Below are 15,513 nucleotides of genomic sequence, written 5' to 3' on the forward strand. Positions count from 1 at the left end.
GGAGCGACGTTCAGGTGTAGGGGGGCGGAGAAAGATCGCATGGGCGGTAGGCAGGATGATGGAGGAATGTCGCATCAAAAAGTGTCCACGCTTTGTTCTTTTTAGTTGTAGGAGATATGGATCCACTGGTAGACGCGTATGCGTACAGGAATGTCTACTCGCGTTAAGTCTCTGCCTCCTCCATTAGACGGAGGTCGCACCGTCGTCGCTCTCTGTTCCTCCCATCCCTGTTCCCCTTCTTCCCTCTACGACGATTGAAGGCGGTGGTGCCTTGGCCTTGGGCCACATCCAGGACACCACCGAGCAAACGCAGGACAGCGTGGCAAGCCACCTCCGGCAACGCGGCGAGCAGCGTGGTCGGCGGAGCTTCGCGAGCTGCGGCAATGGCGAGCGTGCGGTGCACTACGGTAATAGCTAGAGCACAACTGGGCTATGGGTCAACGAGCATAGCCTGTGCAGCCAGCAGCACAACTGCTGACACAACGTAGGAGTCCACGTGCGAGATGGACGCTGGTGGGAGGCCGGAAGGACGCGTGCAAGATGGACGGACGTGGCCACTGGACTCGCTAACGAACGCCAGGTGCGTCCTCCATTCATCCCTAGCAGCATGGCCCAAGATACGGCCCCACTTGTTGGTCATGTGGCGCTCCCCGAGGTGGTCGCCATGGCAGAGCTCTCGCATGGAGCGGTAGACGGTGGCCATGCTCCGTAGCTCCGCCGACAGGGGAGTGAGCTGCTGCTGCCGTAGCTCATGAGCGTCGCCGGCCACGCTGCTCGTCGTGTCCCTGCAGGAGCCACCTGACGAAGGTGGCTCGCCCCACAGCCTGTGTGCTCGCCCCTATCTCGCCGCGTCCAGCCGGTAAGAACTCGCTGCCGTCATTGAGCCACCAGACGAAACTCGCTATGAGCCACCGCTTGGGATGGAACTCGAGGTCATGCTCCATCGGGTCGTAGCTGATGTGTACGCAAGCACTGACCGTGTCGCTGCCGCCGAGGGCGCGCTTCGAGGTGCGTGGTGCGGCTGCTGGGGAGGAGGAGGTCGCGGCGGAGGGCGTCTTCTTCTCCCGGTCGTAGCGAGAAGGGCGACGCCAAGGCACGGGGCCCACACGCCGATCTCCATCACCCACCTCACCGTCTCCATCTCAACCTGTTGCCATGCATGCACGCTGCTCTGCGAGGCCGTCGCGCAGCGCCTCTTCCCCAACGGCTCTGCGCCCGAGCTCGTCGCGGACCTTGAGGTCTTCATCTCGGCGCGCGCGTGCGAGATGATCGTGTACACCCACGTCGCTTCCATGGCCATGAAGAACTACAAGGAGCTCTTCATCAAGCATGACGCTGACTACTTCAACGCCTACCTCGCTGATGTCAAGTCTGGGAAGAAGCGGATTCCCACGGGCGCGCTGCTCCTACACGAGAATGGCGGCGGCGTGGCTGACCTACGGTGGCAGCGAATGGTCACGACATGTGCGTGCTCGGCAAGCTGACAAACTGTGTTCGGGAGCATGTCTGGCCTACCCATGGACATGTGCATGGCCCTAGGGCGTTTGGAGATCCTGACGCTGCCGATGAGCACGCAGTCTCCGATCTTGGGCTGAGCCAGTGTAGCTGTTCCACGAACAAGCTAAACCAGCTACTCTGTGTCCTCAGGCATGGCCTCCGCGGCGACCTACAACAGTGCCCCACCAGTGGCCACTCAACGCTCACGCTTGCTGGCGCGGATGGTGGTGGCTACAACCTACAGAGCCAGTGCTTGCGTTCCGTTCGCGCGCTGGCCGCCGAGGACGAGCGCCACCGCTCCAGCTCGCCACGTGGGCGAGCGCTCCTCCGCAGCAGGAGAGCTCATTCTAACGAAGTAGCTGGATCCTTAACACCTATACGCGTACGTGTATGCATATATGTCTGGCAATGCGCCTATATATGTAGCAGGGGTAGAAAATGGCATGAATGAAAGAGAGATAAAATTATAATGACAGATATTTGAATAGGCGAATTGTAACGTCGCTTCTCAAAACTTCAGGAATTATAATGGCTTGAATAAAAAAAACTTTTTCTTTTGTCTGCCTTTAAGGATAAAAGCATTAGAGTCTCCAAGGTGAGAAGTAGGCTTCACGTTGGTTCTTCCCCTCCCCTGTACCTAGGGCTGGACAAAATACTCACGGCTCGTCAACTCGTTTGACTCGTGTCCAGCTCAGCTCAGTTCGTTTTAATTTTTTCACGAGCTGAGTTGGAAGTCTAGCTCGCTGTTTTAACTAGTTAGTTCGAGCCAGCTCGCGAGCCACTCATGAGCTCAAACGAACTGAGGCCTATCAGCCCACAACCATAAATCTAGAAGATGGTGATGCTGACCTAGAAGTGTACACCTATTCTATTGATATGCAATCCTTATTTTCAGTTATTTCATATGAATTTTGATTTTATAATTGTTGTGGTACTTAAATGTTGATTTATGAATTGTTTCTTAGGGAGAAGATGATGACGCTGACATTAAATTTGTGGACTTTTCTAAGTCTGTGGTGGCAAGCAACTAGTAAGTATGTTGGAAACTACATGAATCATAGATGGACTAGTTATGTTACATGATTAATACTTTTGATGAACCTGATATATATTAATTATGTATGATTACATAATGCTAAACGTCACCTTTTGGAATTATTAGTGGACATGAACATTATAAATATGCGTGTCCTTTTTTTTATAGCTCGCGAGCTAAACGAACCAGCTCAAGCACGCTAACGAGCCAAGCTTAACGAGGCTGAGCTGCGCTGACTCATTAGCCTGACAAGCGACCTCGACCTGGACCGAGCCGAGCCGGCTCGATATTCAGCCTACCCATGCCCCTTCCATCCCCTCCAATCCGCTTCCGCAAGCTCCTTTGACAAGATCATAGATCGGCAGCTTCCCAGCTGATCTGAAGCTTTCATCCGTTCAGAATCGCCTGAGATCGACATCTGCCCGGTAAATTTCTTCCACTTTCTACGTGCCCTCTCCCCTCCTTCCTAATCGCAAAATCCCACCGCCTGCCACCGATTCACTGTCCCGTCCTCCCCAAGATGCTTTACCTACTTGAGGAACCACACAGATTCACTCTTCTCGACTCCCTCGCTCATTTCCTGTTTCCACTCAACACCATGGAAATCCATCTCTCCCAAGCCGCCAGATCCACCCATCCTGCCTACTCCTCCAGATCCACCTGTCGCCGCCGCCGAGACGGAGCACCGGGACCGGGCACAGCTGGTCCAGCCACAGTCGTCGGGTCGCCCCACCACGCCAAGCCGGCAACTGCAGGGCCCGCGTCCACCCAGGCTGAACGTCCGGATGCAATCGCACGCCATCAAGACGCCCTCGGGGTTTGGGGTTCCGCCCGCACCAGCGCTCGGGCAGGGGAGGCGGGACCACCACCACCAAAACCCGCAGCCCAGCCAGGCGCCCGTCATCATCTACGACGCTTCGGCCAAGGTCATCCACGCCAAGCCGAGCGAGTTCATGGCGTTCGTGCAGTGGCTCACGGACCCCGGTGGATCCGGCACGCCGCCGCTGCCGCAGTCGCCCAACGTGCAGTCGCAGCAGGGCCAGCCACAGTACGAGCGCCACATGGTGCACGACGACGACGACGACGCACTGCTGGGCCAAGCGTTCCTGCCCCCCGAGCTGCTGCTCTCACCGTCCGCGGCCATGTCCCCGGCCCAGCGCCTGGCCACCAGGCACCATCGAGAGGTCTGTGCGCCCCATGCCCGCGCCGGCGCCGGACTACGACGTCGACGGCACCCTCGTGGCCGCGCGCCACCCCTGCATCATGTCCCTGCTGCCGCCGGCCGCCGCGTCGGGGCTGTTCTCGCCGCTGCCCTTCGTCATCGCAATAATTGCGATGCCGGAGCACTGTCCAGCCATCCTCTCTGTCATTGAGGACGGCCGGATCTACATCTCCGATGATAGGCCTCCGATGCAGGGCCCATATCTCCAATGCCCTCACCATGACTCTACGCACCCTGCTCTCCGAAGGTTTGGCAAGGGTGCTGACGTTCAGCATCTGTTCCCCCAGCACCCTCCCAACGGTGCAGATGAGAATCAAGGTGTCAATCTTGACGGATTGCGGTCTCCGACTACTCCTGTGGCTCTACAGCGCCACCAAGACGCTACCACTCAGGCTCTGGCGCCAGCCTTCAAGGCACCACGGGGGCCATGAGTTTACTGGCATGGAACTGCCGAGGCTCAGGCGGGAGCCTTCGCAGTTCCAAGATGACACACCTTGCCCGCCTAATCAGTTCCACTAATGCACAGGTATGTTTTATCTCTGAAACCAGAAACTCCACCATTAAAAAAACTGCTCTTATGAACCGTTTTAGTTCATTTGATGCGTTTGTAGTTCCAGCGCAAGGCCAGTCGGGAGGCCTTTGGCTAATTTGGAACAATGATGTAGATCTCACTGTTGTAGACCACTGTCACTACTATATCATGGCTAGCATGAAGCAGTCGGTCTTATATGCATCTATGGTGATCCCCATCACCGTGCCACTGATAATATCTGGAGTCAAGTGCAAAATTTTGTTGTTAATAATCGCAACTTGCCTATGTTTTGTATGGGGGATATGAACAATATCATGCATGTTAATGAAAAGTTAGGTCCTAGGGCTGCTGATGTTAGACGTATTGCAATTTTTTGTTCACATGTTAAGGAATGTGGTCTTATTGATATGGGTTATAATGGTCCGGCATACACTTGGACTAACAAATGTTTCAGCACCACGCCCACGTATGAAAGACTTGATCGCTGCCTAGGATATGCGGAATGGTGTTTGGCGTTTCCGATGACTACGATCTACCATTTGCCGATGCTTCGCAGCGACCATGCTCCTATCCTGGTGGTTCTAAACTCTAAAAGATTCCGAACTAACAAGCCATTCTGCTTTGAAAATTGGTGGTTGCTTGAACAGGAATATCAGATGGTGGCTCAGAAGAGTTGGCAACGTTCAGCCTCCAAAACTTCACACAAAAAACTAGATACCTAGCCTCAGACCTTCGCAAATGGCGCAAAAGCAAACCCAGGCTCAATGACCAGCTGGCTGCTATAGAGGATCAGCTGCTACAACAACAATCCAAGCCGCCTAACCAGCAAAACTTCTCTATCCAAAAACATCTAGCCCAGCAACACCAAGATATTCTGGTAAAAAAATGAAGAATACCATATCCAGCGAGCCAAGAAGGACTGGGCCCTCAAAGGTGATCGCAACACCACCTATTTCCACCATGCCATCATTAAAAGGAATCGCAAGAACCGCATTACCCATCTTGAGAACCCAGATGCAACTGAGTCAACCACCCCCCAGCAGCTAGCTCAAACCCTTATTGCCTACTTCAAAAGCATTTTTTCCACCCAAACAGCTACCAATCAAATTCCAAATTTTGCAGGGCACACCGAATCTACACAGAATGAAAATTCGGCGACGGACAGTCACACTCCAGCCACTGACCCATTTACTAATTCTATTCCAGAATTCCAGGAACTCCATAGTATAGTAAAAAACATGAGGAACAATGCAGCACCTGGACCTGATGGACTCAATGCTGCATTTTACAAGACGGCGTGGTCATGGCTGGCTCAGGATGTGCACAACCTGGTAACAGATTTCTACAAAAATGCTCAATTTCCAGAAGATATAAATCACACTTTTATTACTCTTATTCCTAAAAAAGATAAGCCTCTTGTTCCTCAGGACTTTAGACCCATCAGTCTTTGCAATGTAATCTGCAAAATCATTTCAAAATCTCTTGCTGACAGAAGCAAGCATCACCTTCCTCACTCTATCAACCTTGCTCAGGCAGCGTTCATTAAAAATAGACATATCTCAGCCAACATCATTATCACTCAGGAAATCATTCACTCCTTCAATTTAAAATCTTGGAATCAACAGGCTTTCCTTTTGAAGTTGGATCTTGCCAAGGCTTTCGACCGTCTGGAATAGGGATTTCATTGCGGCAGCTCTTCGTCGTCAAGGGTATCATAGCAATTTCATCCGCCTCATCCATGCTTGCATACCCATGCCCACCTTCTCTGTCCTCGTCAACGGTGAACCCACTGATTCCTTTCGATCCCAGCGTGGAATCCGGCAGGGATGCCCTTTGTTGCCCTACCTTTTTGTTATTGCCATCAATGAACTTACCCATCGTCTTCAGACTGAACTGCAGCACAACAACCTTTCTGGGGTTACTCTGGGTCCCGGCTGCCCCCCTATCCACTCCCTTCTGTTCGTGGACGATTTGACTCTCTGTGGCAAAGCCTCTGTTGATGAAGCCATGACCATCCGCAACATTTTTGAACAGTTCTCCAATCTCTCTGGCCAAATTCCTAATTTCCAAAAATCGGCTATCCTGTTCAGCAAGACTGTTGACAAGCACACCAAAGACCAAATTAGGTCTATTTTTCCAGTGCCTGATCTTCAGCCCAACACCATGCACCTAGGCCACCCTATGATCTTCAATCACAGTGACAGGAACAAAGCCTATGAATTCATCATCAACAAATTTCGTGCTAAGCTTACTACTGTCAAAGCTAACAAGCTTAACCATGCTGGCCGCCTCACCTATATTAAATCAGTCTTGGCCTCCATTCTTGTTTATTACATGTCCACTGTCCTTTTCTCCAAGACTTTTGTGGAGAAAATCAACTCATCATTCGTAGATTCTGGTGCACTGGAGTGCAGGAAGACAACCCCACTAATCCTATTGCTTTTCGTTCTTGGGAGGACATTTGCCAGCCGAAAGAAAATGGGGGCCTGGGCATCAGAGATCTCTACACTGTCAACAAAAGCCTCATCACTCAGGCAGCTTGGAACATAGTTACTAACAAAAATAGCTTCCTGACTAGGCATTCTCAAAGCAATATATTTCCACAACTCCGCTTTTTGGACGGCAACTTCTACTGGCCCTCGATCTGTTTTCTGGGCTTCAATCTGGCAGGTTAAAAAGGACCTCATTCAGAACACAGTCTACCAGGTTCATGCAGGGAACAGCTCCATTTGGTCCTCACCTTGGTGCATCATTTGGGATTCCATTCATGATCACCTCATCCTTCCAGTTTCCCAATCCCCTTTACCAAGTGTTGTTGCTGATCTATGGATGCCTAACACTCAAACCTGGAACAATGATTTAATATCAAACATTTTTTATGAACAAGCTGTGCAGATCATCTCCCAGGTCCAAACTGTGCAGAGTGAAGAACAAGACATTCTCAGGTGGATTCCAGCAAAAAAGGGTGATTGCACAACTAGAAATATTTATAAACACTTAAGTTCCCAAATGCAGGTTACTCTACCACCGCAAGGTTCTCGCAGCATCACTCCACAAGCAAATCAAATCCTTCAAAGAATGTGGAGACAAAAGGTCCTACCGCCACTCATCAAAACCTTTGCATGGCGGCTCATCAGAAGGGCCCTTGCGACGGGGGAGAGGGCTGCAAGATACTCGACTCACATTGAAAAACATTGCAGCACCTGTGACAAAATTGAGACTGATGCTCACCTCTTCTTCCACTGCGATTTCGCCAGTGCGGTATGGTTCTCTTCTGACCCACCTCTTCGGTTAGACAATTTGCCTGACGAGGACGATGGGGTTCAAATAATTCTGTCTACTTTCATAACTACAGTCAGTTTCGGATTACTTACTACAAAAAAATTTGACAACCATGTGGTACATTTGGAAAGCAAGAAATGACACCAGATTTGCAAGAAAAAATTGGTCCCCGTGGCAGGTACATCACGCCGTTGCTGCACACATCTCGGTTGCAAACTCAGTTGCAACTGCAGGAGACGAACAGGCAGGACATATACAGCCATTGACAACCCAGGATGAAGGAGCTGTCACTGGCAACGCTGAAACAGAGCTTCTGCAACAGCAGCACCACAATGACAGAGGACCGACATTGCACGGTACAGCAGCTACTCTTGCACCAAACACAGAAACTAACAATCTACAGCACCGGGAGGACAGGTTCAATCGGCAGCTACAGAGCCTCTGCACCAACACACTACCAGGTACTACTACTCTTGCAGGAAACAAAACAAGGTAGCCACGTCCAGAACCACCCGTGTATGAACGAGCAGCCAACACACACGCCATTCAACGACAACCTACCAGGTATGAATCCTATAACTGCAGGAACCAGCTCGCCACCAATTATTCAACACCAGGCGCACAGGTCCACTGAGAACTCCTTAGGCTGCGTTTAGTTGTAGGAATTTAGGATTTTAGGGGCTACTGTAGCACGTTCGTTTTTATTTGACAAATAGTGTTCAAACATGGACTAATTAGGCTCAAAACGTTCGTCTCGCAATTTCCCACCAAACTGTGCAATTAGTTTTTCTTTTCGTCTACATTTAATGCTCCATGCACGGACCGCAAACATTCGATGTGACAGGTACTGTAGTAACTTTTTGGAAGTTGAGGTGGAACTAAACAAGGGCTTAGGCAGATTCACTGTCAAGTGCCAGCACTACTGACAGGTTCCAGATGCTACACAGATGCATCCACTTTGCCTGATCAAGCCTCATCGCCAACAAAACAAGCTGGCCTCGGACTATTTATTATCAATACACAGGTGCATCCACCTCAAAACATATACATCAAGGCAGCCTTGACCAACTCTACCTCAGTTATAATGGCTGAGGCAGCAGCTTTGGCCCTTGCTGCAGCTGTCACAGCTCAGTTGCGATTGCAGCACACAAACTTCCAATCTGACAGTCAAGAGCTTGTTTCTTTCGTCAACAACTCTGATCGCTCCAACCCTCCTAATTGGAGAATCAAGCACCTTACTCAACACTTCTTCAACTGGACACACCAAAGAAGCACAAGGACATTCAAGATAAGTAGGAGCCAAAATCAAACTGCTGATACACTCGCAAGACAGGCTCTTCGGGACATACAACATGTTCGCTTGTTGGTTTCAGTCAGGGCTTATCAGTCAGTTAATAATATTTTTCTCTCACTACAAACCAGCACCTAGTCGGGCTTATCAGCCCAGAAACCAACCAGCGAACAGGCTTGATAGTGTCGTCTCCTACAACCTTTTCTTATGTTTGCTCAAACGCAGCTCATGTCAATCGGTGCACATTAAGTGTCAGCGCTGCAGTCTGTATCTATCGACTCTGTAACTGTGCTCACAGCTAGATGCTATTGAAATAATATTACGTTTGTTGTAAAAAAAAACATTAAAGGCATTGCCCTTCGCTACGCTGCGTGTAATGACTCGAAAATTCAACCCTATTGAAAATATTTTAACCATTTCATGTTAAACCTAAACCCGCCACTAATTTGATCCTATGTGCTCCTTAAAGGAATCCAGGAGTCTAGTTAGCCACCTTAAGCTCTGTTCGGCAGGAACTTATTGCTGTTGTGGTTGATTTGTTGTAAGAGAAAAATATTATTTCATGGCTAAAGAAGTAGGATTGATTCTGACTTATAAGTTCAAGTAAACAGAGCCTTAGTCGTTGGCTCGTTTTCTTTAGCTACCGAGAAAGACAATATGATGACCAGTCATTTTAGAACCCCGAATAGATTACTGTTGAAGTTAATTTCTTCCTCATAAACTGTAAACAGCCTTGGGTCCACGAAAGCAATAACAACTTTCTTAGAGATGATCTTAACAATTCCATACGTCAAAGCAATACACTGATCGATTATTTTGACATTCCATTAGGGCAGGGGGTTCGCACACTCTGACTCCCTATGTACTCGACGTAAACCTCCACATGATTATTTTTTTTACGAACCATATGAAAAAATTTCAATCTCTTGTCTCTTCTCATAATAAAAAGAAAACCAAACGTGAACCTCCGCGTAAACCTCGACGGTCGACATCTCATCCGTACCGTTCCGTCGGCCGGGACGACTAACCAAACCAGCTACACGCGGCGCGGACGCACACGCGCCTACGCGGCTACGCCGCACCGGCTCGAATCTCCAAGCACATCATGCGCCATTAAGAACCCCCTCCGAAAAATAAAAATTCCCCACCCATTTGGCTCGGCTTTGCTTTCTCCCCTCGCACCGGGGAACGCGGCCGCCGATCCGCTCCCGATCCCCTACCCTCCCCTCCCCACCCCTCCTCCTTCCCGCCGACTGATCCCACCAAATCCGCGCCCGGGCAGTCCCGGATTCGATTGGCAAGCGCGATTGGCCGCTCCTGATCAGCCGCGCCGCGGGATAGGGCTGGATTTGATTGGATTGGATCCCCAATTGTGTGTTGCCGCGTCCGTGCGTTCGGGCGGGCGGGGGGGATTGCTTTAGGGTTTCGGCGGGTGCGGTCACCGTGTAGGCGGTGGTAGGGTTTTGCCATGGCTGAGAAGGGCTGCCTCAAGCGGCTCCAGAAGGAGTACCACGCGCTCTGCAAGGTGAGCTCCGCTTTGATTCCCCGGCTGCTGGATTGGGGTCGATTGGTGCGCGCTGCGTTGATTGGGCTTCGTCGTGGCTCGATTTCTAACGGTTGATTTTGGTTTGGCTGGATTACAGGAGCCGCCGCCGCAGATCGTGGCTTGCCCGCTGCCCAACGACATATTGGAGTGGCGTGAGTAGCCTACTCCGCTGACACTTGCTACTTGTAGATTCGATTCGTTGCCTTTTGGTTGGCTAATGTTTGCGGTGAACTGGGTGTGATTGGTTGATTGCGCCTGATTTTGTCGGAAGCGATGGTGTAGGCGTAGCCGCGTAACGCGTAACGCATACGCTAATGTTGGGTTAGCAATCATTTTGTTCGGTTTTGGAAGTTTCTATATACATGGTGCTCGTGCATTGCGTGATGTGCTCAGCTTATCTGCTCACTGCTTATGGTTCTTGAGCAGTGAGTGCTGCCTAGCAATTTATTGTTTAAAGTTCAATCTGTCGGATGGGAGCCTTAGTTCTGTATGGTGAGCTGAATTTAGTATACTGTTTGCTCATATAGGGTTCTGGCAGTACTACACATTAGCAAGATACAAATTCTACTGCGTGTTGTGAGTGTCAATCATTATGCATATAGAAAGTTCAGTGACAAGAATTCTGAAAATAGGGAACAATTGTGTAACTGATTGTTGTTTTGTTTCAAACTTTCTATCTGCAAATAGACAGTAGTGCATCAAGGTGTTTGCATGGCATGCTTGTGGTGCAATATATATTTGATGCATTCGCTAGATATTTGTTCAACAATCATTTGGATATCTGGTTTAGTTGCACTATTGCCTTATCTAGTCATGTGAGAGATTGTGCTTGTACTGCTTATGGTGCATGGCTCTGTGACTTCCATATGTTTGTTTATAGTTATATTTGTGTCACCATCTAGTTTTTTTTATTGGCATAACTATAATCGTCAAGTGCAACAGAAATAGTCAGCACTGTACATGTTGTCAGATGGTGACTGCTAATTGTGTGCATCAACCTGTCTAGTAGTAATAGATTATTACTTTGTTATTAGGCATTGCAGGTTCTTGTTGGGCTATTTATGACAAATTGAGCACCATTGATTGCTACTCATAGCCTTCAACTTGCCTCTTGGATGGCTCGTGCAATAAGTGTAGGTTTTAGTTAGTCTTTTACCTTGTATGCTTAAAGGAAAGGAATTAGAATAAATTATGTGATTGATATATGCCTTCATGGAAGGGTTAAAGTTTTGTGTTATCAGTTAATATGATTTTCTAATTTGATTTGATTGGTGCGATTTGATAGTAATAGATTACTAGACATTGTAGGGTCTTGGTGGGCTATCAATGACTAATTAGCACCATTGATTTCTATTAAAAGCCTGCAACTTGCCTCCTTGGATAGGTGATGCTAAAAGTGTATAGTTTTTAGTTAGTCATTTACCTTGTGTGCTTTAAGGAAATCAATTATAGTAAACTATGTGATTGTTATAGGTGTCTATGGAAAGGTTAGAAGTTTGTACTTCTTAGGTATTACACCTTCTCTGAATTTGATGGTTGCGATTTTAATAAGTGATGCATTTATCAGTGGCAACAGAATACCCCTGGCCCTGTATTTTTTGCCTCATGTATGCCTCGATGCTGAAGTGCCCTTACTCATTTGAAGCTTTGGTTTATAGTTACAATCCATTTTATTCTTCAGATTGTATCTAGAAGGATCTGTATTTGTCATGCTTATCTTAATGCAATACCAATTTTCTTGCTTTCTTTCAGTGCTATATTTGCCTGTTTGGCACTGACTTATGTGTTTTTCTTCTTTTAATGCCAGACTATGTACTTGAAGGAAGTAAAGGCACACCCTTTGAAGGTAAAGATCATACATACTATACCGCATTATCTGCTACATCCAATTTTATTTTGTTACTTATAATCTCTAACAATGTTTTTCATGTTTTGATTTCCCACCTGCAGGTGGATATTACTATGGGAAGCTCAAATTCCCACCGGATTATCCTTTTAAACCCCCAAGTATCAGGTGCGGAAACCTTTAATGTTGTTAATACATGATAAATGTTTGTGTTTTAATGGCATGCTGCTTCTTATTAGAGTGTAAAGATTGAAAACTGTAACTAGAAGATTTTTATTAGATGTAGATTAAAATGCTAATTCTTTGTTTCTGTTTCTAACTTATTTAATTGTTCAGCATGACAACCCCTAGCGGCAGGTTTGCGCCACACAAAAGAATATGCCTGTCAATGAGTGACTGTAAGTTCTGAACTTGTTTGCGGATCATACCTTTTGTTATTATTACCTCTGAAATAATGCTCGTTATTACAATGCTTTGCAGTTCATCCTGAATCTTGGAATCCAATGTGGTCTGTTGCAAGGTACGCACATACCGATAACTAGCTACATGGTTGTAATGTGTTTTTTGAAGCCATAGTGTACCTTTAATTTTTCAGCTACTGTACAATGTACAGACGCTAATTGCTGCTAGTCAAATCACTACTCTGTGGTAATCCGCAATCATTTCAACTTCTGTTGCCATGAGATGGGACAACTGAAATGATAGTCTCACTGTTAGTGCTTCATTAGTTATGCTGTTCCAGTGATCCTTCACTATCGAGCAGTCAGTATGCTTCAGTTAATTGTTTGTATTTTCTTTCCTTTGTTGGTCTGACATGTAAGCCTTTATGCTGCAGCATTCTCACTGGGCTCCTGTCCTTCATGGTAAGTTGTTCCTTGCACCTCATTATGAGTTAACCTTACCAAGGAAGAATGTCTAGGTCTAGTCATAATTTCTAGCACACATTAAATTTGGAAGATTAGTTATTGCTCCAGGCTAACAATTTAATGTTAGTTGCTCAACATTACAGCAAGCAATTCTTGGCATTTCCCTTGCAAGAACTCCCTTGTTTTAAGGTGTTTTCTCAATGTTGATAATTCTCATACTTGCAGATGGATGATGCACTGACAACTGGAAGCATCAAGACATCAGATGCAGAAAAGAGACGTTTAGCAAAAGCTTCCCTTGCCTACAATTGTGAGAGGTAGATGCATTTCTCTGCAGGCTATTTCATTCTGACCATTTTCTTTCTGTAGAACCATTGCAAACTACCCCTTAAGGCAGTTTAAAAAAAAAACTACCCCTTAAGGAACAGAATGCACATTAGCTTCTGAACAAGTTGTGTAGTATGTATACTTTTACATGAAAGACCACACAAAAAAAAACTTTTACATGAAAGAAACAACTGAATTTTGGTCAGTATGCTGCATTTTCAAGTGTAAACATTGATTAATAAAATTGTTACGTTACTATCACTTCATCTGCAGCAAGTTATACTTGAAGTCATGTTCTAAATACCTTTTGTTCATCGTGGCAAGTCTGTGGCTCAATAATTTAATTGTTTCTCTTGCAGCAAAAACTGTCCGCACTTCAGGAAACTTTTCCCAGAGTATGTTGAGAAGTACAATCAACAGAAACAATTGGAGAACACTGCTGCAGAGCCGGTGCCTCAGGAGAATCCTGCACCTGCTCCATCCCCTGCTGTCCAGCAAGCTCCGTTCGTTGCCAATAGGGCGCAGCCACTGGCGGAGGCGCGCCGGGACAAGAACCAGAAGAAGGCGGTGCCCTTCTGGATGGTGCTGGTCATGTTTTCAGTTTTCGGTGCAGTGATGGCGTTGCCCCTAATGCAACTTTGACAATAATAAAGACAATGAGAAGGTGTGATACCGGGACGTAATTTTGTATAGTTTTCCATTCCATTGGTTTGTGTGTGTGACTCAGTTCACCCCTAGACTACCTACCACCTTGGAGTCATATTGATGAACCTGTGATGGTAACATCTGTAGAACCTGATAACTCACTTAGTAGCGTCAGAAGCTCGTTCGTATTTTGCTTCTGTTTCCAAAATCGTATACTTATTATTTTTCTCTTGCTGTAGCTCATCTTTGCTATGTGTGCTCACTTCAGGTTCAGTTCACAATTTCACATTCTCTTTCCAAGTTCACAATTTCACCTTCTTACATGAGTGCACGGTGCGTATTGCATCCTCGTGCAAGCATATGGCAACATGACCCGGCAACCTGATAACTCACTTAGGCACACTACAGGTAAAGCTCCTGACTGAAATTGCAGTCCGCTACTCAACATCATCGCCTGGACCAGCGTACGGGCCTGTTTGGATCATCGAGCTAAAATTTAGCTAGGTATAATTTCAAAGCTAAACTTTATCCGGCTAAAAGTTCTCTTGGCTAAACTTTAGCTGGGTTGAAATAACTAAACTTTAGTTGTGCCGTTTGGATCCCTAGCAGTTAAATTTAGGCGGTTAAAGTTTACTCGATGGATCCAAACAGGCTCTAAATCGCTGTTTTCCAACTAGAATTTGAATCCGCCAAGTGAAGTAACAGATCATTATTAGCCCAATTCCATTACCACAGTCACTTGCGCGTCTCCAACTCAGCGAACGATTAGTGGGTCACGTGCGAGGCGGGCCTGTCCTCACTTGTTAGTTGCGCATTCAACGAAGTGTGTGCCGTTGGCGCATGCACGCATACAGACGGAGCTGCTCGAGCAAGCCATCCTACTAACGTACCAGGGCGTGCCGTGCATTAATGTATCATATTTATGGTTTCATTTTTTTTTTGTTTTTTTCTCTTTTTAATTTTTATACCTGTTATTTTATACGTACACCGTTTTTTATATTTCTACTAATATGTTATAATATTAATTTGTACATCTAAATTCTTGAATATAACTTATACGTCCAACTTTACATCTAAGTCATTCATCAAGTTAGATATCTAAGTTATACAAGCAAGTTATTATCGTATAAGTTATCCATGCTGACTTTATATATGTAACTTTGTTCATCTAACTTCTGTGTTTCTAAGTTTTGTCATAAGTTATACGTTAATTCCTTCTGTACCGGTGTGTTTTATGTGATGAGGTGAACAAAACCCCAATTCTGTTTTAGCGGTTGTTCACCCGATTCTACCGCAGCGAACGATAGACCGCTACTGCGCCAGACTCGTAACTTCCCTTTTCCGTGCTATTCATTTCTGTCTTTTCCTTTACTCAGTTCTCAAATATATTTTCCCCATTTCATGGCATGCAGATATCCATACA

The 15,513-nt window shown here is 46.9% G+C and overlaps 1 protein-coding gene and 1 pseudogene across 1 annotated transcript; both read left to right on the plus strand.

The window, feature by feature from the left end:
* Positions 1 to 920: 920 nt before the first annotated feature.
* On the plus strand, positions 921 to 4,591 carry LOC136525752 (uncharacterized; annotated as a pseudogene).
* A 5,429-nt stretch (positions 4,592 to 10,020) lies between these two features.
* Positions 10,021 to 14,278, plus strand: LOC136527643 (ubiquitin-conjugating enzyme E2 34-like). The gene is made up of 9 exons (XM_066520433.1): positions 10,021 to 10,385; positions 10,504 to 10,558; positions 12,214 to 12,252; positions 12,357 to 12,420; positions 12,589 to 12,650; positions 12,733 to 12,772; positions 13,088 to 13,115; positions 13,344 to 13,435; positions 13,805 to 14,278. Exons 1-9 carry the CDS (start codon positions 10,329 to 10,331, stop codon positions 14,085 to 14,087), a joined length of 720 nt encoding a protein of 239 aa, XP_066376530.1. The 5' UTR covers positions 10,021 to 10,328; the 3' UTR covers positions 14,088 to 14,278.
* Positions 14,279 to 15,513: the final 1,235 nt, after the last annotated feature.

The sequence above is a fragment of the Miscanthus floridulus genome, chromosome 19 (genome assembly GCF_019320115.1).
Source record: "Miscanthus floridulus cultivar M001 chromosome 19, ASM1932011v1, whole genome shotgun sequence".
NCBI classification, from domain to species: domain Eukaryota; kingdom Viridiplantae; phylum Streptophyta; class Magnoliopsida; order Poales; family Poaceae; genus Miscanthus; species Miscanthus floridulus.

What these genes read in the sequence shown, in the direction of transcription:
- LOC136527643 (XM_066520433.1), top strand. Translation starts at nt 10,329, where the DNA reads ATGGCTGAGAAGGGCTGCCTCAAGCGGCTCCAGAAGGAGTACCACGCG. An exon ending in TAAAGGCACACCCTTTGAAG is followed by an intron (nt 12,253 to 12,356) that starts GTAAAGATCATA and finishes TCCCACCTGCAG; the next exon opens with GTGGATATTACTATGGGAAG. An exon ending in TTTAAACCCCCAAGTATCAG is followed by an intron (nt 12,421 to 12,588) that starts GTGCGGAAACCT and finishes TTAATTGTTCAG; the next exon opens with CATGACAACCCCTAGCGGCA.